At 39.7% G+C, this 27,376-nt stretch overlaps 2 protein-coding genes across 3 annotated transcripts in view; both read left to right on the top strand.

Moving 5' to 3' along the window:
* acot7 (acyl-CoA thioesterase 7) overlaps positions 1 to 8,016 on the top strand; it is a 56,713-nt gene extending 48,697 nt beyond the window's left edge. For both annotated transcript variants that reach the window (XM_034876154.1, XM_034876155.1), the window contains one exon: positions 6,909 to 8,016. In XM_034876154.1, the coding sequence (XP_034732045.1) occupies positions 6,909 to 7,007 (99 nt within the window). In that variant the 3' untranslated portion in view covers positions 7,008 to 8,016. The remainder of the gene's footprint in view (positions 1 to 6,908) is intronic.
* Positions 8,017 to 11,780: 3,764 nt separating this feature from the next.
* The window catches only part of LOC117947322 (probable G-protein coupled receptor 153), a 28,713-nt gene continuing 13,117 nt past the window's right edge, over positions 11,781 to 27,376 (top strand). The window contains exons 1-2 of the mRNA XM_034876141.1: positions 11,781 to 12,242; positions 25,159 to 25,790. Coding sequence (XP_034732032.1) covers positions 25,417 to 25,790 — 374 coding nt within the window. The 5' untranslated portion in view covers positions 11,781 to 12,242; positions 25,159 to 25,416. The remainder of the gene's footprint in view (positions 12,243 to 25,158; positions 25,791 to 27,376) is intronic.

Raw genomic sequence — 27,376 nt, 5'->3', positions numbered from 1 at the left:
GGGCCAGAATAGAAATGATTGAAAATGCCTGGAAGCACCTTTGACCAGCGTATGTTCTGATCATTTTAATGGGGTAACGATCGCCTCAAGGTTGGAAAACTGGCTTGTTATCAGAAGGTCAGCACTGTGAATCCTCAGCCAGTGGCCAGTGCATACTGAATACCAGCTGGTGGTAAAGGGATGTGGTGTTACTGTGGATGTGTGTTACCGTGTGAAAGAAAAGGTTGTTGCTTAAAACTGTGTGCACATTGAGCAATCCTACTACAGAGGCGCAAAGGTTAGGATATATAGAGATATCAAGTCATTTTTATTTTTGGGGAACATACAGAAGGTTTGGTCCTTCTTACATCTTGCTTTCTCTTTATTCCTCTCCTTTATCCTCCATCTCCGTCCCCTCACCGGCAGAGACTCAGCTGGCCTCCCGTGACACAAAAACAAGCCCGGTTGTCATGGCAACCTCATGTAGTCCACATGAAGTGATGCACATTTATTTTTAGATGCCTCCCATTCACGACAATAAGCAATGGGTTAACGGGTACACTTGTGCCAGACTTGCAAATGTTTCTGACTCTGTGGTAATTCAGGGCACAACACAGATGCCGACGTTTGTTCTCATAGCGCCCCCGTCCATGTATCTGGACAGAGGTTAATTATGAATATTAAGCGTTTTTAATTATACCTTATTCATGATTATGCATAGAAGCTTTTAATGTTCTATATGCACAGCCACAAAAAAACTGCAGCTATGTCTCAGTCAATGTTGGTATAAGTGTCAATATGCACATTTATTGAGCCAACACTGTAACTTTCACCTATTCAGACCAAACTGTTTATCGCTTCTTCTTTTTTTCATCAAGTTCTAGTTTTTTTATTGCCTACATGTCTTATAATGACCCTCAGCAGTGCCAGGAAGTCTCTTCCTGGCCCCAGCAAGTTTGAAGAAACAGGAGTCTTCTTCTTTGCCCAGGAAAAGAAAAAGAACATTGAAAAGAGCAAAAGACCGGCTTCTTGAAGCCTGAAGGCTACCGTAGCTGTAATACGTATTTGGAACTGCGTGGCGTGAGCGACATACAATCTCAACGCTAGATGGGAGAAATTCCTACACATTGGACCTTTAATTAGTGCCAAACATTTCCCAAAGCATACAATAGAAATGTATACACTGTTGAATTAGTTTTTCAGGTTGAGGTCCAGCCATATCTGAAAATCTACTTTGGACTTTAAACTTCCTTAGCAAGGTGATTTCCTCAAATATTGCAGTTTAGAGCTCAGACTCATTTGAGAAACCCACTGCTGGCTTATTTTGTTTTAATTTACTTATTTGCATTCATGACATACAATATGTTGGCTGTACAAACTCAGAATCCATGGACATGGGTCCTTTCAGTATTCAGGAAAAGCCAGCATGGAGTATTTGAAAGGATATCTTTTATGTCCACAAATGAAACACCTTTTAGCATTGTCTAAAATGTCACACTTTCTGTCCCTCCCTGTCACACATAAACATAGGCTGGTATCCAGACTCATGCCGGCCCAGATGGCTTTCACTTTCTTACTTACAGATTAGGAGTAAATTTGAGACACTGGCATTTTGCAGTGCCACTGATGCCACTCTAATAACAGCTCGTGCCAACACAAAGGAACCCCTCTGACAGTTTGCTGGCATTGTCCGAGCAGTCTCTCTTACAAGGCTTGTCCCTGTTTCAAGTTTACACAATTTGTCACACTCCATTCAACTGTCCACCTAATGGACGATCAGCTCACCAGGTGAAACAGCTGTTTTTCTTGGCGGTTTGACACGCTCAGCCAAGGCTCTGATGTCTGACATTTTGTTTGGTTCACATTGGACGGCATTCAAATTGATAATTGAATTGTGTTCCATTGTGATCTATTGCAGACCACTATTGATTAATTTCTTCTTCTTTTTTTGCATTGTAGCAATTTTATTTTTTATTTCTTATTAGCTATGCTAGTGTCTCATGGGATGCCAGTTCACTTTGGTCCTGACGAAAATATCTCAACAACTATTAGATGTGTTGACATGAAATTAGGTCCAGACATCCACAGTTTCCATGTGATGTGTACTAGTTACTTCAATGATCTTGTGTCCATTTCACATGTGGGAATTTGAGGGAAATGTCTCAATAACTATACAATGGATTGACATGGAATTTGGTTCAGACATTCATAACGTTGGTGATCCTTTAGTTTTTCATCCAGCGCCATCATCAGTTTTAATTGGACCAATACAAAACATTATAAATCATTTGAGCATTATAATTTAGAGAAAACTAGCATGCTGGTGGTAGCATTTAGTTTAAAGCCTCACAGAGCCACTAATATGGCTGCAGAGGCCAGTGTTGCTCAACATGGGCCATCTTTCTTGCCATGTTTGAACTGTTACACATACAATCATGTTGATTTCAAAGAAATAGGCCTACTGCACAATAAATGCACAATAAATCAATGCACAGTTATTGCACAAGAATTTACTTGCTGCCTGAACTGTAAAACGCAGTGTGATTGGAGACATTCAAGTTGAACACACTATTAAACAAGCATGACTGCTTTTTGCAGGGTTGAAAGGTTCTGCATCAAAGAGCCACCAGTTGTAGTTGATGATTCTGCATAAACACAGTTATTAGACTGGAGCCACTGTGGGAATACCAATTACGTGGGGACACCAAAAGAACATTTTGATCCGAGCATTGAACTGTCTCAATGCATTATGCAAATGTGATCCGCATGAGAATAAACATGCGTGCATACGTGCAGCCTAGCAGGAATGCAGACAGAATATAGGCAAATAATGTGCACACAATCAAGTAACTATGTGTTATTGTTCACTTAGAACATCATCTCCCACCATTACTGGGAAAGAGTGAAGAAGCTATTTCAAATCCTAATTAACAATTAAAAAAATAAAATATTTACTTTGTATTTTCTTTAAAGATCAACTATTATATAGCATTTCAGGATAATACTTGTATTTTTAAGCCTCCCTCCCGAAAAAGCCCAGCCTGCTCTGATCAGTCAGTGTTTCCTGGAATCTGCGCCCTGCTCCGCCGCAGCCTTCATTGTTGTTTTACTAGTTAAAGTTGGAGCTACTGCAGCAGAGTATATGGCAGAACTTTATACCGTGAAAAATTACTTTTAAAGGCTTCTAAACCAAATAACACATTAACCAGCTCCGACTGGGGGATCCCGAGGCGTTCCCAGGCCAGGTTGGAGATATAATCTCTCCACCTAGTCCCGGGTCTTCCCCGGGGCCTCCTCCCAGCTGGACTTGCCTGGAACACCTCCCTAGGGAGGTGTCCAGGAGGCATCCTTACCAGATGCCCGAACCACCTCAACTGGCTCCTTTCGACGCGAAGGAGAAGGGGCTCTACTCCGAGCTCCTCTGGGATGACTAAGCTTCTCACCCTATCTCTAAGGGAGACGCCAGCAACTCTCATAGCCAAGGGTACAAATTGTTCATAAATAAAATTTCAATTATAAAGGACTACTACATTAAGTCCAATGTATCAGTAGTCAGTGCTTACATGAACCTGTCACCCTAACAGTCAGTCTCACATTTCTCCTAACAGAATCATCTGTTTCCTTTGCTTTGGATAGAAACTTTGGAGGACATTATATTGTTGTTGACTTCATTCTTCATTAGCAGAATTTCGATGTACAGCTCCTTTTAATTGGCATGTTCATTAAACCATCTCAAGCTGTAGCTGACTATGACTTTAAAAGTGTAATTAAATAATGGTTAAGTCATCAGGGGCCTTTGCTAGAGAGAGCAAGAGAGAGAGAGAGAAAAAGGGTTGAAACAATTAGAATAAAAGATACAAACAGCCTAAAGACATTGTTGATAATTGTTGATCCGTATATTTGGGTCCCATCTTTTTATGGCTGTGTGTTGTGCTTTGTAGCTATGCTGCCCCTGAAGCTTCATGTAAACACACATGCACGCGCACACACAGTGGCACAGTGGTTAATGTTCACTCTTCACCAACCTTGTATCAAATAGCGGTATATCTTTGGATACTCCAGAGAGACGCAACCGATAAATAATAATAATTTTAACATTATTACTTTTAACTAATTCTACTGGAAGTTTCTTGCCGTATAACATTTTAGTTTTGATTGGCTGCGGTTGCAGGTCTGCAGTCACTCCAAACCATTTTGGGCTTGTAATGAAATCATTTTAAACCAGTGTGTTGGGTTAAATGATGGGTTTCTTTATTTCCCATCAGTGACAGTGCTTAAGTAGATTATTTATAAACCACTGTTTGGTGTCAGGGTCCCAAATCACCTTGTCTGGGCTTGTTTCAATAATACTATAACAACCAGCTCCCTGCACAGTTTTCTACTTGCAGTCCAGTTGGAGATGTTAACTAATATCCTAATATTTCACAGTCTAATTAGAGACAGGATTATACAGAGTTAGACAACTCAAAAGACATTACAGTAATAATAGAGGCCTTTTTTGTTTAGCTGTCTGCCTTCCAACATGAAAACAGGCAACAATTGTTAGCCATTTAAAATGATTACGCTTGCTTTTCTGTGTAGTGATGACGTAGGAAAAAGACGTCCTGTAAATATGCTTCTTGAATAACATTATGTTAGCATTTTATATGAACAGAGAGCAGCATATTTATTTCTCATAGTATGTGGAAGGCCTACGCATACACTATTTGTTATTAAATTTCATATCCATGAATTTGCTCAGCTCCTGATTGTGTGCATGTTTATTGATTTTAAACAAGGAAAGTTTTGTAAAAGTAGAGCATTTCTGTTAATGTAAATGTTTGGAAATGCTGAAACTGCACATAAACTTGGCCTTTCTCATTTTTTCTTTTGTGAACGTCAATGAACTGGAATTGTCCATTACTTTCAGTTGACTGGCAAAAGCAAAATTGAGTGAGCAGTATGTTGACTGTTATATAACCAGCATACAAGAAACACACCAATACTACAGCTGCATGCTCCTGAACCTGCTCTGCAGAGATAAATATGCAGTGTCCTGCTACATCATGAACTATTACAACTAGTATTTCTAGTCATAGTTCCATTATCTTAATTGTGACTATAATTGCCACTGTTCATTGTACCTCCAACTGGCACTGCCTACCAAGAGCCTTGGTCTGTCCGAGGTTTCTGCCTAAAAGGAACTTTTTCCTTGCCACCAAATGCTTGCCCTTGGGGGAATTATTAGAATGGTTGGGTCTCTGTAATCGAGTGTGGTCTAGACCTACCCTATCTGTAAAGCGTCTTGAGATAACTCGTAATAATGTATACTGTAAATGAAATTGAATTGAAATTGAATTACAATATTCCCACTGGTGTTGTTTGTAATTCAGCGTCAGTATTTTTCTTGAAAGATTATTTTTTGGGCATTTTTGCCCTTTATGTTTAACAGAACAGCTGAAGTCGCAAAAGGGGAGAGAGTGGGGGGAAGGACATGCAGCAAATGGCCACAGGTCAAAGCCAAACCTGGGCCCACTGCGTCGAGGAGTCAACTTCTGTAAATGGGCGCTCGCTCCACCATTTGAGCCATCCGGGTCCTCAGTGTAACTATTTTAATAGTCTCATTACATTTGAGACCCCAGACCCCCGGGCCTTTCCCTAGCGTGATGTTTTGTAATTTCTGTTACCATCCTGCTCGCTCCATAACGTTAAGGTGCCATCTGTCAGCTTTGCACCCAGACTGCTGCTGAGTGGCAGGTGCTTTTGAATCTGCCAACCACCTGGTGCACCGCAAAGAGTCTCAATCTGAAAAGGATGCTATTATCCACTTGCACAGTTTTACATACAAGAACATGCAAAACACTCTCCTGCTTCCTTAGAACAGTGTGAAAATGAGGGAGAGGGAATGCGGCCAGCACCAGTGTTGACCTTGTCACCGGTGGTGGGATTGTTGTTTAAGCAACAAGGTTGCCAGGCAGTCTAATTTTAACTGTTGGTGGTATTAGATGAAAAGCCAACAGTCACCAAAAACCATAGTAATTATCCTTTTAGGTACCTTTACTGTAAAATTCACATTAAATTGAATGTATCTGGTAGTTGCTAATAATGCTATATTTCATGGGCAAAGAACTGGACTCATGAACAGGCTCATCACAATTCAATCAGGAAAGACATGTTTGCAAATATGCAAGTTAGGTTTATTGTACAGCTCAATAAAATTAGATTAGATTCCATCGCTATACGAATATTTTGTACATTTATATAGGGGTAGATAACCATCAGACCCCCCGATGGAATCTAAACATCGGTGTGTTGCAACAAAGGAAGCCCAAAGACCGGATTGAAGGAGGCTCCAGACCGGTCAGCTGGAGGAGATGACTGGAGGTGGAGGTGGAGGTGAAATGGGATGTGGAGGGTTGTATTTGTTGACTGAAACAACAGCTGAATAGCACAGGAAGAAACAGATTTTTAAAAGCAGGGTTGTGACTCTGTGATTGGCCCTTGCAATTTGTGTACAATTTAGATTGGTTAACGCCTCCACCAGCTGATTTCATTTAGGAAGAAAGGATTGATTAAATTAGGTCTTCCTGAAAGAATTTACGCTGAGCTATATTCCTTGAGCCTTGCTTCTAGCATTGTACAAATAGAAAAATATAAAGAAATGTATGTGTCGATGTCCTGCAAATGTCTTCAAGTAATCTCACATGGTTTTGTTTAACTTTACTTAGATGCGTTCTACTTTTTCATTCTCTAATACAGAGCATCTTCCGAGTTTCAATTGTTCATTCCGTATTACGTTAAGAAGGTGAATGGCAATTACAACAGCACAGACTGGCAAATTAGATCAGAGCTTCATGCCCATAATTAATGTAATAACAGCAGGGATAACATTCCAGTGCACAATATGTGTAAATGATAAATGTGTCTGTCTTTTTCTGTGTTTTCTTCAGATTGAAGGAGAGGAGGAGCAGAGACGTTTTGAGGAGGGCAAAGCACGTTACCTCCAGAATAAAGCAAAGAGACTCGCAAATAAGGAGCGCCAGCAGTGACGCCACTGCTAACCACAGTTACACGCCTGCAACAACAGTATATCAACCTCACACAACACATACAGTATAGGAGACAAATACCCTCTCCTGTTCTGTAATTGTAACCTATACCTGTGAAGATATTTTTTCCTGTGCTACGCACCAAAGCGTTCATATATAGCGGTATCTGTATTTAAAGATTAAGAGTACATATTTTTATTTTGGGGATATTTTTATTAATTTATGAAGACTATTCATGATGTCTGTAAGTGCAAAATGACAGTCTGACTGTAGAAGTAAGAGTACTATTTTATTTTTAAGATGTATAAAGTATGAAATATGACGACTATTGATTGGTGTCAGTGCAAAGCGATAGTCTGAGCGCAAGGAATATGATGACTAAGTGAGTGAATAATATTGAATAAAAGATCCAAGCGTGAGTCTGGGGTCTGGCCTTGTGTCCTTGCTAGTTTGATGACGATGATGTCATTGTCTTGGGCATGCCTTGGCATAGAGGGCACATGCTATCCATCTTTTTAGCACTGTGTTTTTCACAGACAAATCAGCAGAGCTCTGGGGCTTTGACTCAACTCGCATCTCTCCCACGCCCGCCCTTCCCCCTCCCCTGCCCTGCCTTCCTCTCCACTCTGCTCTCCTCCGCTGCCTGTCTGTCACACTCTGACTCCAGCGTTCACTTTCCCTCTCCTGCTTATCGCCATGTCCTCGTCCATCTCCATTTTCTTGCAGTGTCACTATCTTTCTCCTCTCATTCACTCTATTTAACCCTCTTTCTCCCCCGGCCTTCTCCCTGTCTCACTCCCTTTGTCTCCACATGAGATGTGAGGACTTATAGAACTAGAAAGGAAAGTGTCTGCATTTTAATTTTTTTCTTTGCATATCTCCTGGGTGTGTGCTTGTGGGCAAGATCAGAAAGATGAATCAAGGTCAGCAGCAGCCGGTGAAAAATGAATATCCATATGGCTGTAAGGCTGTGATTATTAACCTGCCATAAAAATCTTCTGTTCAAATATACGCAGCATTGGTTTTTCATTTGGGTATTCAAAACACTTTCAGACTTCTGGAGGAGTAGGAGGGTTGCAATGCTATGCAACAGATAGCAAGGACTAATTTAAGATCAAAACCAAAGAAAATTTCAGACAATAAAGCCCAGTGTGTAAGCTCTATGAAGAACAGAGAGCCACACAGGTCTGAACCTCAGCCATATGCCTTTTTGTTTGGACCTTTGTTCCTCCACTTACGTTTTTTCTACACAGACAAAAACGGATTCGTCATTGGATCATGAAGGTTATTGTTTTTGCCTCGGTCCCTCCAGCACAGTATGTGTGGTTTTCATTTTCCCCATGAAAATAAAGTTAGGCTCCAGCTGCACCGGGGGATATGTCTATTTTTAAGCCAAGTGAAGTTGAGGCATCTTATGGGAGAAGGAGAACACAGGGAGGGAAAGGAGGGAAAACACAATTTAAGTAAATGGAATCCATCTTAGGTGGCAAGACAAGACTTCTGGGAAAAATTAGCTTATTGAAAAGCAGCTGCCTAATGCACAACATCAGCACAGACATGCCTAACTGTCCTTGTTGAGAAAGCATCTAATTCCTCTTCATTCACAACAATGTTCATTACCGTCTTCGGCCATTTCAACTGGTAGCAGCTGGCTATAATACGTAGAGACACAATATGGTAACCATGGTTACTTATGTAGAAGAACAGACTTAAAATGGAAAAGATGACGTTATCTGAAATAAATGTTTCCCAAATCTGCTTAAATAATTCAAATCTCACATGTAAATAATGTTTTTGCTTGCCACATAAACTGCAGCATATAGTGTACATTTAGCATTGTTCTAAGTTTATCGCATATGCTGCAGTTTACCAGTTACTAGAGGAAGCTGCGTGTCAAACTGCTTTTTTCCCATCAGAGAATAATGATAGGAAGGCAAAAATCTGATCTTATGTTTCCTCTCATGTCTGCACATCTAAATCAAGGGACTAGCAGCCCCCTCACTGCTGTCTGCCGGTGTAGAGAGACTGACAAGGCTACTCAGAAGATGAATGATCCTCTGGTGCAGGAGAAAAACATTAAGGACTCTGAAGGAACGATAAGTGATGAAGCGAGGCGAAAATTCTCAGCTTTCATTACAGAGTAACCTGCTTTGCGTTTTCTTTTCTCTGCCCGGGAATGTCGCCATCAGTTGTTTTCTGACACATGAGACAAGACACAGATATCTAAACCGTGTGCACATTATTAGATCACTCATGAAAATAAGTCTGTCAATAACTGTATGAGGCAACGCTTCTGTTTGTTGGCAGAAGTTGCAGATGCTGAAAGACGTCAACCTCACACACAAAACGGTAAATGTTGTATCTCAATGTTTCCTTCCTTTTTTTGTTTGTGGTTCCTGGAACATCTTCACAGAGCAGAGTTCTGAGTCTTACATTCAGCCCTGCTCTATTATCTGGGCTTGGAGCCAGAAGGGCTTTCCCTGCAGAGGAGTAGGTGATGGGGCGTACTTTAAAGGGCCTGGAACCTCCCTTTTTGTCAGTCACAGGGGACCATACTGGGAGTACAACTAAATAAGGCCACCTCTTACTGTAAGGCACACAAACTCCTTCACTCAAAAGAGGTCGAAGGGCTGAGAGGACATGGAAAAGTAGATTGTTAGGGAGCACATCAGCAGGACATTCAAGTATTAAAGAGCTGCTATGTGTGTGTGTGTGTACGTGCGTGAGTATGTACGTGTCTGTGATGTGATGTGTGATAGCGGAGCTGACGGTAGGAGTGGGGGCAGCCTGGTGCCAGCGGAGCCAGTGGGCGGGATGCCTTCTGTTACTTTTTACTTCCAGGTCACCTAGCATCACACAGGAGAGGCCAGAGATGGACAGTCTGATGCTTTACACAAACTCTGCTGCCATGTCTAGTTGTTGATGAACCTATTTAAATCTAAGGTACAAAAAGAAATCATCCACAACAAGCTAACCCACGTACCACTTGTCTTTGTCCATGCACCATCATGCCCAAGACAGAATCTCTGCTTATTTCATTACACAAGCTTCATCAAAAATCATTTGAACTATTATCATAAATGTGTTAGATTTGTTCGCTGTAAGCCATTCCATTATTAAGTGTTGCAGGCCAGAATTAATAGATGCCTATTTCTAATTTTGTAAATGGATTACTAATTCATGCACCCTCTTTTGGATTTTCTAAAGCAGTCCTGATTCACTTTACCCTGACAATACAGAACATATTAAGAGTAGAGAGAGGTAGATAAGGGTCAGCTCCTGCAGAGAAAGACGCATTCATTCAAACACCGCTGTTCACTTGAAATGTTTGGATGCGTTTGTGAATTAAATTGCGTCATTTACTTTAAAGTTGCTAAAAGAAAGGTGAATCTGCCATTATGAAGACAAACATTTTTCTCAATTGCCATCACAACCTTTCCATCTTCCATTGTTCTTTCTCTCGCACACATCTGTTGGTTGCAAACACAGTCAACTTCTGTTTTCTCATCTTGTTTCATCTTCTTTGGTTGTCGCATGAAAAGGGTCTTCAGCTTCTGTTGTTTGAAGTTTTAAGAATTCCTAACAAAAATGAGGGAAGTCTGTGTAACAGTGTCAAACTGGGCCCTACAAAATAAAAAAATGTACACAGTTATAATTAATCCGTTTTTTCCTATAAATGCACATAAGCAGTGACATTTAGAGTTATCCACATAATTTTACCTCTTAAGAAGCTTGTTCAAGCTAAATCAGTGAGTGGTTACAATCATGATGTGGGTGCAAAGCTTGCTGCATACTATTTAAAGTAGGTTGTTAAAGGAAAAATCTGTCCTTTCGTAACCTGGATCATGTTCACATTGCCATTATTTCAATTTCATTGCTGAGATCAGTGGACGCAATGACAGTGGGCAAACAGGGCGACTCTACAGTATTATTTAGACAGAATGTGTTTCTTCTGTTGCAGTCCTATTATGTGAATACTGTCTAATAAGACAAATGTAAACATTGAGGCTGCAGTGTAGCTTTAGGTAATTATTGACTGGATCAGCAGTGGACCTCAGGGGACATTTCTTAAACTGCCTCAGTATTGAGGAGCTTTTCTCTTTAAAGCTCTTCAATACTGCACAGCCTGGCTGTTTTGGCTATATACTGCAACCCTGTGGTGTGTGTATGTCTGTTTTAATGAGCATTTAAAGAGCATTCGTTGCTCCATCCACCAAATAAATGAAAATGGAAATAATCCTTATAATAGTGGCAGAAACCAAGGTACCAGGGACACACTGTCTCTTCTCTCATGTAGGGCCTATTAGTTTTCTCACTGTGTACAATCCAGGCCCCGAGGGAATAAAGCCGCTCTTACAGAATGATTCAGGAAGGAGTCTTACATAACAAGTCTTATAATGTCAATGAAAAGGGACCACATAAAGGAACATGAATAACGTGAAAAGAACGTTCATTCATTTATATGGGAGGTTCAATGTAGACGTCCTTGTTAAAAATGTTTGAATAATAAAAATGGATGTCAAATTAAGTTCAGCTGCAATATCTTATTTCCTCTGGTTTCCAGCTTAATGAAGTCCGTTCATAAGCAACACATTCAAATGAGACATTTAATGAAAAATAGGACAACGCCTGCATGTTCCTTCAGAGGTTGCAGGAATGAAATGACCGGTTATTATTCAAAGCAAATGTGCAACATGCAGAAGCAGTTTTCGCTCTGTCAAAATGCCGACCTCTTTTCCATGAATTATTTCTTATTGCGGTTCACTCCCACGGCCACGGAGCGTCTGACCCGCGCACGAGCCTGGGCTGTCGGGAGCGCGCAGCAATCATTCCTCATCCGTTGCACGCCTCGCCAGTGTCGGAAAACACTAAAAGACATTCGTCTTTTACCTAAAAAGAAATAACCGCTCTTTTAGCCCTCGTGTTGTCGCGCGACCACCCGCTTCGCGGTGAAGAAGCTGACATACTTAACCAAAAACTCGTTCATAATTAGTCTTTTTTTTCGTCAATGTGAGGGTAACACGATACAAGAGGAGAAGGCTACCGCTGTGGTGATGTGTTGTTTCGGGGCTCATCCTTCATTTCGCAGGTCGTTACTTTAACTTGATGCCGTTCAGTTTGGGGATGTAACCGCGAGGAAGCCACTTTAACGGACCTGAACTGATGTGACTCAACGTGTGCGTTCATTCCCCTAAACAATGAGTCCGTTAGGAGCCTGAAGCGTCTTGTGAAAAGGTAGGATGAGACTCACACAGCTGATGTATAGCTAAGAATGTCTGTGATGAGGCTATTGCTAATTTTGATAGGTGGAAGACATCGTTTGGCTTCATCCGAACAGGTGGTATCCTGCAGCACGAGCAGCTCAACTGATGAGAGGGAAAATAAATGAACATATTTGAATGAAAGCGTAACATTCCTGTGGACCTGCCGGGCAAATCTGACCTACTTTGGATATTGCATTATAATCAAATTGCGTGGCAGACTAATGCGGATGAGGAAGTGACCTAATGGAAATATTGAATTACAAATAGCCTACTGTCTGGAACTGAGTGAGTAGCGTATTGTACAATACATCTGTGGGGTAACTAAGCCTCTAGGTGTGGGATTAGAAATTACCTACATTAGACAGTTAACACTGTGTTAGTACTAGCCAGGAAAAGCAGTACCAGCACCAGTAATTGGAACAGAGAAACCAGATAATGTACTTAATTTTACCATAAGCAGATAATGACACAAATATATTCTGCAGTCAAAAAGCTTATCAGACATACAAGAGGGACATGCTAATTTCTGCCGGCAATTTCTGCATTGTGCTGAGCACAACCTCAGCACAACTTTACACCTCCACTTTTTGAATTTGGAATAAAGTGTGATTATAGCCACATATTGACACCTGTAATTACAGGATCTCTTACAGCGATGATGGACTTAACCAGCCCTAACTGATACTGATTTACAACTCCTGCACTAGGCCAAAAGATTTACCCATACACTTCCAACCAATTACTTTTTTTTTTTTTTTAACTATGATTAATCCTATTGGGTTTATTGACAAAGAAATGCAATATGATTGCCTCTTTGTAAGCTACATTTGTACTCATTTTTGACAAGAACTCCTGACTTGATTACAGGTGAACTAAGATTAGACAGTTATATAGCTTAGCTTTCAGAGAGAGTGAAGTCAAGTTCATTTATATACAGTGTCAACATTTTACCGTAGCCCATGTTAATGATGACAAAAGTCAGAGAATGAGCAGTTGATCTTGAATTATTTTAATGTTTCCCCTTAGAAAAGTCACAGCAGAAGTAGACAAGAGAGTTGATTACATGCAGTTGCAGGTCAGAAAGTGGCCATGCAACCCAATGATCACCTTCACTGCGCAGAGAATGTGCCGTAGCCTACATGTGACAGTTACTGCTACACCACAAAGCCTCACAATGGAGCTCAGCGTTTCACGGGCATATGTGACATTTTGTTTGTCACACGCTTGGCTCCGTCATTTTGTGACCGCGTTAGCCAGTGTTCACACTCTTCTCCTGTTTTTACTCACACAGATTGAGTCTGCCTTCCCTTACACAGCATCATATGGTAATGTGGCATGAATGACAATGAGAAGAGTATTTCAACTTTTTTTTATCGGCAAGTTCATTTCACCAGTTTGAATTCATTAATAAATAATCTACCTTATTTCACTTAAATTCAATGCCTGTTACTATTACAAACTCTAAACCGTCTACCATGTGGTGCCGAGTAATCCAGCTGCAGTCATAGCTGGAGATAGCTTAGTCTCGCTTTGCCAGACCCTCCTCCAAAGCGCACTGTAGGAGAGTCTGGCTACTCCATATAGCATTCGGGAATGGGGGGAAAACGTGCTCTGGTTTAGTGAAAAAAGCTGCAGTGTTTTGGTAGATCGTCTGTGCTTTGAAAAGTTTTTTTATTTGTGCAACAGAAAACTCAGATTGGACAGATAGTCTAGCTAGCTGTCTTTAATTACCCCGCAGAGATCTGAGGAGCAGTTAACCATATTCCTCATACATCAACCAGAGTTTAAAATGCCAACACAAAAGAAGGCCGGACGATTTTCCGGTGGCAACAGAGCAATCCCGGAAGTGGAACGTCAAGGATATAGACTAAAGGTAGCTTAACATTAGCCTGGCTCTGCCCTCCTACATACTTCCGCTCAATTTTGATATCAGGGAGTGGCTGAGAACGATGACGATGAGGTCGTGCACTAGTTTGTGTTGTAGTTTCGTAATGGCCGCGGAGAAAGATGCAAGCGAAGCCATTCGGTCTGTTGTGGCAATACTGCAGAATATCCAGAAGTTAAACCCAGAGCAAGAACAATCTTTGCTGAGTTTTGTTGGTGGCCTTGATGTTGTGGCCCTCCGCAGAAGTTCCACAACCGGTGGAAATTAGGAGTAAACCGACGTTACGACGAAACGTTAAAGATTGGTAATGGCAGAATCCAGAAGCTCTGGGGAGATCCAATAGTTTTTAACTTAAACAGAGTACCCGCCTTCAAGGAAGTTAACACTTGTCAATGGAGAGTGGCCAGACTCTTTGTAAAAAGGAAATGTACGAGAGTCCGGTAGGACCATGCTAGCTTCATAAACAGGAAGAGAGACTCTACGGTTGCATTTGTGATGGAAAATTCAGCTACTAACTATGTGACAAGCTGGACCCTCAGCAAAGAAAAGCGCTTTCAGTGTGCCTCAGTAACATCAAATAGCATGTTGGATTTGGGCTTGTGACCTTTTAATACCTTTTCCCAACTACTAAATCTGTGAGTAGGTTAGCGTCTAATTGACACTGATTGGACCAGTATGGCTGGTAATCTTCCATATTTACTGCAGCTTTCGGTTACTGGAAAATCAAGTGCAGGAAGTAAGTTATGGAAATCACAGAGGTTATGACAAATCACTGCTGGGAGCTTGTTTTTTAATGACTGCACACAGTACTAAATAAAATGATGCCAAGCTTGGTTGCAATAATAGTTGTTTTAATGCATTCTCACAGGCTCAACAAAAAATAGGCACTTTATATGTTCAATGCAACCAATGTAGTCTAAACTTAGTTGGTGATTTAATAGACTAGCAAATTAAAACCTGTTTGAGAGTGTCTCTAGCTGCAATATAGGTTTTAGATGTTCTAACTGTGGAAGAAAATGCCCAGTGAGGATGTCTTGATGAAAGACCACAACAGACTAAATTTAACTGCACTGCAAAAGCCAATTAGAGCTGGAGTTTTGGATTTCTTAATTAATGGTTATGGTTCCTTGTAAAAGTACCTCAGAGCATGATGATGTTGATATTATTTAATGGGTATTTAATTAGTGTTACATAATCTAATGCTATTTGATGTGTTGAACTCATGTTACACCAGTGTGAGATATGCTTGATGCTTTCATCCCCTTCCCATTGTCAAATAATGGGCTGATGTTTAAAGTATTTTAATACATCTTGGTTTTAAAATCAATACTAAAACAATACTAAAAGGTGTTTACATCCTGTAAAGCTACAGTAGATAAACACATTTAAAAATGTGTGACATGTGTGATTCAACAATGAGTTAAAAAAATACAACTGACTAAACATTTGCTTCTTTTTGTACGTGACAATTTTTCTTCTTTGAAGACTTTTTCCATAGTGAACCCATTGGCACTTTGATCAGGGAGGTTTCCTAGCATTGACTAATTTGGCGGTTTGGTGTAGAATCTCCAGCAGGCGGATATCGATTCAATACAGATATTGTCTTAGCTTACCTCTCTTGACAGGAAGGTCAGAGGTCAAGGTCAGATGGAGCTTATTCATTTCTGATGGCTGTAGCTGATCGTGTTTCCGTTTATAGACTTCTGTAGCTGACACAGAGTCTTGAATCAGGGTCCTCTGGTCGGAAAGGCTGCCAACTCACTCTGCCTCCCTGCTGTGCATTAGTGAACTGCTGTGATTAAATGGAAGGGGCATTTGCTCACAACATGTTATGTTATTATTTCAGACCTCGAGTATGAGTGCTGTCTGGTGTCACATGCTGTAAGTGCACACTTTACAATCTCTAAGCAGAGTTACTTACCACGGGAATAGCATTATACTTTGTCAACTCTCATCAAAGTTGAGAGTGTCATCAAATAAACTGGTCTCACAAGACAAATTTTCAGTCATAGTTGAAAACTATACCAGCTACTGCAAACTGAACATTGGCCTTTTGTTGCCCTAAATAGGCTGGAGCAGAATGCTGATGTGGACAGACATCTCTGGGAAAATAGATTAGCTTATTTTTTCAGCATTAGTGTTTTACCCTTTGAAAAGTAGACAGGCCATTAATAGACTTAAAGAAGTGTTGTACTTTCAATGATGCCGGTTTGGGCAAAATAACTTTCAGTTCAACATACTTGTGGAATAAAACTATTCTAGGGATTTGATATCTACTGTTGATAACCACACAAAATGATGCAGGTGAAGGTAATAAAATGTACACGATGTTGTATTGGAATCCATATAATGTAGAAAACCTTCAAAACATCTGAATATGAATTGATGTTGAACATAATCTTTGGAATGAGAATCATACTGGACTTGAAAGTATGTCCTTGTCCATTTACCACAAGAGGTAAACACACTGTACCCCAGTAGAAATGGTTGTTTCCTGGTTTTGGTCTCAGTTGACAAAGGGCATTTTCCAAAAAACTCAGCTCATTAAGGTTGGCTAATGATGATGTCATTACTGTAAAGCAGCTGACTCAAGGAGATATTGGGAAATGTAGGGACAATAAATGTGCCAATATACTGTAATCAACCCTTTCGCTCGATTTAAAGCAACACCAAAGCCCTTTCCCTCTTCGGTCCCCGTACAAAGCTGGAAGCTGAATGGTCCATTACCGTCACCCTTACCCTTATTCTTATGTCTCAATCGAACTATAGATCTGCTACCCGATCTGGCAGACTTGTATAGTGCGGTTATAGCCAATAGAGAGCTGCGAGGCGAAAGCAGATGTGCCTTTCACCCTGTTACAAGTTGATAAACCAGTGAAACGATTTTAGAAACATTCTTTTTTTGGTACAAAAGAATCTTTGGTGTTGCTTTATGAAATGATTTACAAGGAGTGCTTGGAGAAAAGGTCAGCAGTACAAGTTTAATGCTTTAGCATGTGACTTGTACTATCACAATACAATGTTATTTTATATATATTATTTATATAATTATCTCTGGTTTTCCGCTGAATGTTTTCTTGACCACTTGTGAAGTTGCTATGCAACATATACAACAAGAGATCCAGCTTGGTTCCAGTACAGTGGGGCAGAGTGCCTAATGTGTGGTGGTTTACTAATGGTTTACTTATAAAGTTATGAAAAGGACATGTCAGATATTGGTGACACAATAAGCCCCTCTAGCTGAAAGAAGTCTGAAGGATTTTGACCGAGGTGGGAAGGCCATATAATTATTTTATTTTACGTGCTGCTTTTTATAGTTTGTAATATACTATGCTTTATATAAATTCTAATGAACATTATGTATGAGGCCATACAGTGGAAAGGCACTCCTGGAAATGACTCATGGGAACAACAAAATGGCAATATGGATGTTTTTCCATAAACAAAATTAATTTTAATTTTTGAATTAATTTGAATTATTTTATTTTTTTAAATGACTTTTTTGACTGCGTGTTTGTGACAAAATAGCACTGTTGAGTAATTTGGAAAAATCCAAAGGCATCTAGTCTTCCTTTATTCCAGGAATACATCTATCTTAAAAAGTTAAACCAACAATTCTAAAGAGGTCCCAAATGTCAGCCTCCTGCATCTTAAAGAGGTTAATCATCTTCGTTGTCAGAGGTATCTTATTTCTGCAGGACAGTGGGCGAAAGCCGATCCCGCTGATCATTTGTCACTCAAGGAGGAACCTCTCCTGGACTTTCATTGAAAACTAGATTATGAGTGCTCACTAAAGATGAGTAAGATGGATAGTGTTTTGGCCTCTGAAGGTCATTTTGATCCCTCAGTGGATGAATGAGAGCTCTTCACCAGCACTTGGTATATAATAATAATATCTGATGAAATGGTTGCATGGTTTTGTATTATTACACATTATTATCATTAGTATTATTATTAGTATTATATGATGTTATTTAATAACGTTTTGAATATTCCATTAAACCAGTACCCGAATATCAATGATGGCATTCGTTAAGAACCCCACATGCATGTAGTAGTCTTCCTTTTTTTTCTGGTGCGACATTAGGCCAAGGTGGCTGATGTTCACTCAACTGTAGTAAACACCTGCCTTATCACTTCGTTAAACTGTGAACGGTGAAAAACCATGTGATGTCTGAAGCATCTGAAGTGACATTTTAAATGTTGCCCACTGGTTCGCCTTCCAGCTCTATTTGGCCATGCTGATGTGGGACCAGCAAGCAACAAACACCACAGCTGGATATGATTCGGGGCTGAGACGCCTGGTAACCAAGCACACTCGGCACAAAGCATGTTCCTCTCTTGCCTGTTGCTTCTTAAAATCACCACCACGATACGCGTATACAAGAAGCAAAGTCAGCTACAATGAGACCTTAACTTGGAAAATGCCTAGAATTATGCAAATGAAAACATACTAAAGAATTAAGATGTTGGTGCATAGTAAATCAGGCTAAATGTTGCTGATCAACATTTTAACATGCAGTTAGAGTAACATGGATGTGGATTTGTGACCAGAAAGTTGCCTGTTATAAACTATGGATCATGTTTATTCATTTATTAGGATCACCTTTAGCTGCTGAGTACAAACTCACAATAACATTACAGAGCAGTCAACATAGGTATACAAGGTAATCTGCTGCTGCAGAAAAGTGTACTTGTTGACTTAACTTTCACACTAAAGCACCTGTCATCTGTAAGCATAAGAGATGTAATATTAAACACTGAGGCTGTGCTCCAGGGAAAGCTGTCCCAGGAGAGCGTATTTCCTCTCTGTCAGCACCAGGGATGAGTTGCTGGTCGGGCAATAAGACCCCATGGATCACACCTGTCAGCAGGGAGCTTATAAGAGAGGTCCACTTCCTTTATCCAATCTAGCTCCTGCCAATTTGAAGCTGAGAGATGTAGGTCAGCATTCTCTACCACACCCAACACACTGACCAACATTGTGCTGAGGAGCATTGTTCCTTGGAACAGGGTTCCATGTAGTTATTGGTCTGATCTCATTCAGACACACTATCATCCATTTTGGCATTTGTTTCAACCAAAATATCTGTTTCTATGCCTGCCAAAATATGTCTAGGCACACTTCCTCTCACTTTTTTGTTCATCATCTCAAACTATAATCAGCCGAAATACACTCAGCTGATAATAGTTGGAGATAAAGAACAAAAAAAATGTTTGGTCCCCTTATTATTTTTATTACTTGGTCCAAAATGTGACAAATGTGCAAAGTGATAAATTAGTCATTTAAGAGACAAAAAAGAACAGTTCCCTGCAGCAGTTTTCAGCTGTTGGTGTACAAAATGGTTTTGTAAAAGCATGCTGTTGGCTCTTTTGTGTACATTGACAGATACATTATAGTGAATGACCTATGCTGTGCCTAAATATGAAAAAAGAAATACATATTGAAACTATGTACTATGTACTTTAACAATTGGATCAAAAGCATTGTAATACCCAGGTAAGCCATCAGTTTGTTTGTTTACCTATATGATTGCTACTCAATTTTGCAAAAGTTAATCCGAGCAATTTATCTCACTATATTGTAAAACCCTGAAATCATTTGTGGTACACTTTGTTAGGAACTAAAGAACTTTAAACAGTTTACCTTTGCTATCAAGGCCTGCACCCAAGATCATAATTTATATTATTAAGCTAAGATTTTTTGGGTCTATTATAAATAAAGAAACAAGCATTGGTTGATGGCAGAAGTTTTAAGAAATCAATTATCTCTTGTTCCAAGGCTGATAGTTTCATCAGATCAGAATATAAACTATTTACTGTACCTTTTGCTCTAAGGCAATTTTTCATGTTTGGATGTAAACAGTTGATGCAGGCCAGGGAAAGTACAAAATGAGTCATTTAAAGCTATACCATGACTAATCTCTGTATCTTCCTTTTATCAACACCTCAATGAATCTGTGCCACTCTGTTAACATTCAACATCTCGTTGTCAGAGAGGGAAAGTCTATACAGCCCGTGCTGATTTCCCCTGCGGAGAGGACAGATTTGGCTCGAAGGCCCATGGGATTGTGGGTGATGGAACTGTAAGTTCCACTATGGTTAGAAAGCCTGTCAGTCAAGTGTTAGAACCAAACCAGTGCTACAACTACTATAACCACTGCTATTCCTGTTACTACCACTAATACTACAACAACTACTGTTACTACTACTACTTCAGGTGTACACTCTTACTGCCACTCATATATAATTGCTATCACAGCAATCAATCAATACAACTTTATTTATCGAGCACTTTTCATACAGTACATTTAAAATGTAGCACAAAGTGCTTTGCAGTTAAAAGCAATTGCAACTATTTATACTATGTGTTCTTCTCACACTAAAAGCTGCTGCAACTGTTGTAATAGACTATTCAATGAGCTGTTTGGCATTATGTTTGGAGACCGGTTTTAAAGCTCACAAATGATAAGAGTAAGATTGTCTCTGTAAAACGTTAAACCAACAATTTGAACTACACAAATTGACCTGGTCACATTTAGATGGGATTTACAATAAGCCAGACAAATTTAAAAAAAATATGGTGCAAGTCCATACATTTAACAAACCTTTTCATTTTTAATAGCATTATTCATGATTTACCTTACCACAACCATACCACCGTTGCCATGCCAAGAAGTTGTAGAAAGCAATATCTTAAAAGATTTAAGCATTAAATGTAAAAAACTTTAATGAATGGACTCCAGGGTTTTACAAGATCTTTCAATATCAAGGTTTGTGTCTGACAACACTCGTGATAGGGGTGATTTAATTGGTCTTAGTATTATATTGAATTTGTATAGGTATGTAACTGGGTTTTTTGTGATAACTACATTTCTTGCTTTTTTTACTCGAGTGGAATTAACTATGTAGCACAGCACAGGGTTTTAATGCATTTTATTAAACTGTTCTTGCATGCTTTAGCCTGGTTAGTGCTGCTTGAGGAAGATACAGACTTAAGTCTTAATTTAATTGAATTTAAACCTGCACAATTGGTTTATTTACATTTAGCATACATTTTAGCATATTATTTAAGCTGTTGCACATTTTTGTTTTCCCATCCTGTACATATTCAAATATTTGTTCATTTATTTTATTGACATTCTTATTTCATGTATATTGTATGTATGTATATTTTTCGTAGTAGTTCATTTATATTTATATTCTGTGCTTTGTGACTGATTTTTCTGCTGTAACACTGTAATTTCCCATTTTTCTTGGGATCAATAAACATCTATCTAATTTTTTTTTTTTGATGAAGAATTACAAGTAGCTTTAATGTGTATAAACAGAACTGGTAAGATGCAGGAGAATTGTGTTGACTCTACACAAAGGCTGGAACAATCACAATGACAAAGGGGCAAAGGTTGCATCAAATTCAACCCCAAAAAATACCATCCATGTGTTGTTTGTTTGAACGGTTTTCATGGTACCTCCAGCTGTTCCCAGAGGTTGAAAAGCTGCAGTTGCTTGTAAAAATCCTGGAATAACCTTGTTAGACCTTGTTGCAGTTCCTTCTATTAATTGAAAGCTCCCTTTGTCCCTCTTGAGCCTCATGAACCACCCAGGCATAAGACTAAGAGTATCTTTTGCATTCTCTGTCTGCGTTGGTACATTGCCAACAAAGCTGGATGAACAGAAAAGGGATATTGTGAAAATATTTTGGTAAAGAAGCACATTGTTGGGACAATTCCTTCACTGTTGTTGAAATGTTTCTTATTTCTAGTTAGATGAACAGTGTTTGGTTTACCTCTGTGGCCGCTGTGCACGCATCAGCATGCCTCTCATCGTATGTTTTTGAACATCTCACACATCACCATTGAGTGCATACATGGAGCGCCGAGCCAATGCCGATTAAGTACAGAGCTTGAGTAAATTTCCACCACTGGTCTTTACAGTTGTTTTCACTGAACTGCTATAAGTAACATTATGAGAGCATTGACAAGTAACAAAAATGAAGAATTGTGGGCTGGAAGACCAAAACAATGAGCTGAAAATTGCTATAAAGCCTGTAATGCTAGAGAGAAACTACAGAATCTGACAATTCTCTATGGGTTCATCACTGTGAGCGACCCCTTTCACATACGGCTAGTCATGGGATGACTACTTGTATATACCTGTAGCCACTAGACTGTAATTATTGCCAGTTTCCACGTTTACAATGCTGACATGTAAAAGAGTTTAATGGAAAAGGTGTTAAAGGGGTTGGGAACATTCAGTGTTTATTTCAGCTGTGCTTTTCTGACCACACATGGAGCTGAGTGAATTTATTTCATAAATGCACATTACCATTACCTAAACAGAAGATATTCAGTAAATGGATTAAAAGAAAAGGGTCAGGGTGACACAGTAAAGCACATTTTCTTTCTGGAGACGATAGAAAGAAGGGGTGGGGTAATCAACGGAGGAAACTCAGGTGCTGTAATACTGGCAGCAGCCATCTGTGAGATATATGGGAAGGTGGAATTATGTCACTGAAGGCTGTGAGGGAGCTAGTGATCCACTCTAATGCGTCTAATACCTGAAAATACATTGAACTAGAACTGGGACTGCCTGAGAGTCACACAAATACTTCTCAACTGCGTAACAATTTGGTCTGTTCTCGTTGTCGTTATGACCAAACTTACAGTAACTCCTCATTAGGGAACCCTTCTGTTCCTTCCCTGGAGTCTAAAGAATTTTACTTGTGTATGATCTATGGTTCTATTTGACAAAGATGGCATTCCTGCGTCTGTCTTTGTTGCTTCTAAAAACAACCTATTTAACGTATTTCCCAGTATTTTGTAACACTGTTACTATGTTTAGTGTTTGGCTCGTGAGCTTTCATTCTACAGTCAACAGTCCATCCCCATCACCCGGGGATGCCCAGATTAAACCAATGAATCATTATTTGTATATCCCAGTCTGGTTTAAGATGTTTTTAATGGTGTGTGATAACGCTTTTTAATGGTTTTCTTTTTTTTTGTATCTCCATCGTGAAATGTTGCTTTGCTTTAAATCTGTATTTGTGTTGGTTTGTCTAGATTCACACTACAGTATTACAATTGAACAACTTGTAAACAGAAGTCACGTGGACCATGAGAAGCATTTTTATTAGACAAAATAGGGCTGTGCAATTAGTCAAAATTTTAATCGTGATTACTATTTAAGCTCCTAATGATCACAAAAGCCATAATATTCCAGTAAAAAGATTCTTTTGCACATTACGTTTTACAAATAGAATACTTATTGTCCTGTGTGCTGAATGGGAAAAGTATTTAGGAAATTTTTACAGTTCTAAGTGTTTTCATTGTTTTTTTTTTAAGTTCAATAATTGCAACATCTTTCCAAAAGTCAATGAATAATTGTGATTTCAATATTGACCAAAATAGTGGGGATCATGATTTATTTCCATAATCAAGCAGCCTTGAGATAGAGTTACATCTTTTTGGAGCAGGGAGATGACAACATATCCACATTAAGTCCCTTTAGCTTGAGCTAAGTATGAAGGTATTAAGCTGTATGATGTTGTTGGAATCTAGGGACACAGACTAATAAGATAAATATTCTATAACAATAATAAGAATCAGTTCAGACTCTGGTTTGCCCTCTTTCCAAGAATGACACTGCTGCCTATCAAATGTAATTTTGCCATCATTTCCTGTAGTAGGTGTGTTGATGTATCGTTATTGAACTTTAATAAACTGTGCCACAGTTAGCTTGGAATGGAAGTGACTCTTTGTAAGTGTGACTTGTTGCTCACACATGACCAAACAGTTAATTCACCAGAGTTTAGGCACTTTTGCGTCGATACGCAGCTTCTTTTTGAGCCAGCAAAATATTTCATGATGTGTTTGCAGGACCACCTCTTAATTCAAATGATTACACAGGTCCTGAGGAGTGCATAGATGCTCCTTCATAAGGTGCCATTGGAGAGAAGAGTGAGAGAGGAGGATTAGATCAGTGGAAATAAGAGCAGGGTGATGATGACATGGTTCTTGTCATTTCCAGTGTCCCCTCTTAGGGGCCTTGCCCAGAGCACATCAGTGGTTGGACAAGCCAAAAGACAGGAAATAGATGTGACAACACTCACCAGCTGTGCCAAGCATTTTTCACTCCACAGTGGGGGAACCAAAGTCATCCTCTTCTGATTATTCTCTGACTGAAGCTGTGTTATGCTGAAAATGCCCATAAAAACTGACCAAAACTGTAGCAAGCTATTTTTTTGTGCATGTTCTTTGGATGACTTCTTGTTACAGGATTGCTTAAGTTTTTGCGTCACCTTTTGTTTTAAGGAATATACTGTTGGTGTAATAAAATAACAGGAACACCTTACAATATAGTGAAGCCATCAACAGTACATTACACACTGTTGCCTAAAAAATTGCAGTGGAGTTGAATTGAATCAGCACCTTTCTGACAGCATAAACAAAACAACACTATAAGTTATTTAGTCTATAAATTGTCATAAATAAAAATCCGCATCACAATTTTGAAAAGCCCAATGTGAAGTCTTTCTTGTTTTGTCTGAACAAAACCTTTCACAATTTAAAAGCTAGAACCAGGGGATGTTTTGTGTTTTTTGCTTGAATGAATGACAAATAATTATTGGATTGTTAAAATTCTTGTCACTTAATTTCTTTAATGGACTACTGGATGGGTTGACTAATTGTTTCAGCAGCACTAACTGTAAGCTTTACAAAATCTTATATTTTGGGAGCATCCTACAGGATTGCCTTTCATTATCTCTGTTATTTTGTAGCAGCTCTGCTGACTGATTACTGTTCCGACCTATTGCATGAAATTGATGGCTTTTAATATTAACAGTAATAGTTTAACTGTTGTAATTAACATTACCCTATTACTGTAGTTCACTAGGATGACGGTTTTGTATAATGAAGAATTGTTTTGAAATGGACTGACTACTATCATTTTCTTTTAACTCCATGTTCTCTGATCACTGTGTGATTTCTCCCCTCTCCAGCCACAGGCTTGTAAGGGAACTGGCCTGGCCCTTTCACCCTCCACCTCTAACTGGCCCACTGTGTCACACTACTACCATGTCTTTTCCCTGCTGTGGCCATCCCATGGAGAGTGCACGCCCACCCAGATAGGATGCCTGCCTTGCCCGACGTCCTGCATCCCCTCCTGCCCATCACCACCTCCTCCTTCTCCTTGGGTGTACCTGCTCTTGTCAACGGTTCCTTGCGGCCCCCCAGGCTCCACCCTGACCCGCTCCAACATGGTGGATGAGGTACCCACCATGAAGGATGACGTGATCAACGCCAACACGCTGGCTTGGCTGATCTGCTCGGGCGTGTCCATCCTGGCCAACACTTGGAGCATCCTTAGCGTCAGTGCCAAGCAGAAGAAGTGGAAGCCACTGGAGTTCCTTATCTGCACCCTGGCAGGCACGCACATCCTCAACATGGCCATCCCCATCACCATGTACTGTGTCATAACGCTGCGCCGTCAGCACTCCAACTACGAGTGGAACGAGGGTCTGTGCAAGATGTTTGTCTCCACCTTCTACACTCTCACATTGGTCACTTGCTTCTCCGTCACCTCGCTCTCTTATCACCGTATGTGGATGGTACGCTGGCCTGTGAACTACAGGTAAGACACTGTCTGTTGTTCATGAATTAAATTAAATTAAATTGTTCTGTTTTTGCCTGTATAGATTGCACTTATAATATAGGTGGGACCATTTTCAAGGGCAATTTCACCCAAATTACAAATGTAAATCTTGTAGTAGCGCAGGTATCATACCACTCTGCCTATATTCAGGTTTTGAGATATGTCTCTGAGATTTCTGGCTTTGGCCTAATACAATGGAGGTAAATAATGTTTTGCTTGTGGTGCTCACAGCATAAAAACAGATCAACAGAAACATTTTTTTCTTGAAACAATGTCCTGCCTAGAAGAAAAAGACTTTTACTTTTTGACACTTTATTAATCCCACGGAAAAATGGAAAATTAAACTTTTAACATCAATCTGTGTTTTAATAATCTAGATACTGTAGATATCTTTTTTTATAAATTCTGATAGGTTACAGTACTTTGTCTTTTTTACACCCATTTTTCCAAGTGAAATAGAACAAAGACATTTTGAATTCTATTCCCTTGCAAGACTTTCCATAAACACACCAAAGCCGTCTTGAAAGACGACATTCTGACATTTTAAGCTGCAAATTTTTGTTGACCTTGCTGGTGCCCTTTCTGAGCAGATCCCTTAGATGGGATGGGGCTACAGTTTACATTAGTGTCACCTGTCAGCCTGTTTACCCCAGTTTTTTTAGAGGGATGCTGTGCATCAGGTGAGACGTCTCTCCTGCCAACACATCTACTGTTTGCAGTTATTTGGGGTAACACCATGTCAAACCCTCTAGACTGAGCATCTGCCTGCTCTAGCATCAGGCTTCATCTGGCTCCTAACAACAAGTGATATTACGAAGCAACACTGAATAATAAAATATCAGGTTCATCTCACATTAACAGCCAGAACCCTGCTGCAGTAACACCATTTTCATCTTAGACTCCCAAGACATCTGCTGTTGACACCTAATCCGATGTTCTGAACATTGCTGCTTTCTTTAAAACAAGATTTTGATGCTATTTCTGTCTGTGTTCAGGAATGCACAAGTGCTGCTTTAACATAACATAACCTGTTCTGATGATTATTAAGAAGAAGCCATTCTTTTCTTCCTTTAGAATCCAGCGCTCTTGGCTACTGTTTGATGATTTGAAGCACACCTCAGAGGTCTTGGCTTTGTTATTCATGGATATATTCTGGTCATCAGGTGCAGAACAATCACTTGCACATGAATGCGTTTGTAGAGCAGATACTGTGTCAATTACAGGCCAAGCACATGAAATCCATTTTTGCACAATATAAACTTTGCTAGTATAAGGGCTATTGCAATGGTGCAGAAACTAGTGCTGTGGTACATGTGGTGAAGATCAGTGTTCTGTTGCCTCGCTCTACCTCCTGTGCTGAAAAACAAAGTGATTTTACTTCCTGTGGCATCAAGCCTGCAGATGCACAGCTTATAGTCGGCTTGGCCAATTTTGCAGATAAGCAGAGTTTCAAATTCGATATGCAAACTTCCTTCTTAATCAATGTGTAATCTTGCTATCTATATTGCCTGTGCAGCTGTCAATATTGGCTGATGCCCACACAGAGATATCAGGCTCTACTCAAA

Source organism: Etheostoma cragini, chromosome 7 (genome assembly GCF_013103735.1).
Source record: "Etheostoma cragini isolate CJK2018 chromosome 7, CSU_Ecrag_1.0, whole genome shotgun sequence".
Classification (NCBI taxonomy): Eukaryota; Metazoa; Chordata; class Actinopteri; order Perciformes; family Percidae; genus Etheostoma; species Etheostoma cragini.
This window is presented reverse-complemented; position numbering and strand designations above follow the sequence as displayed.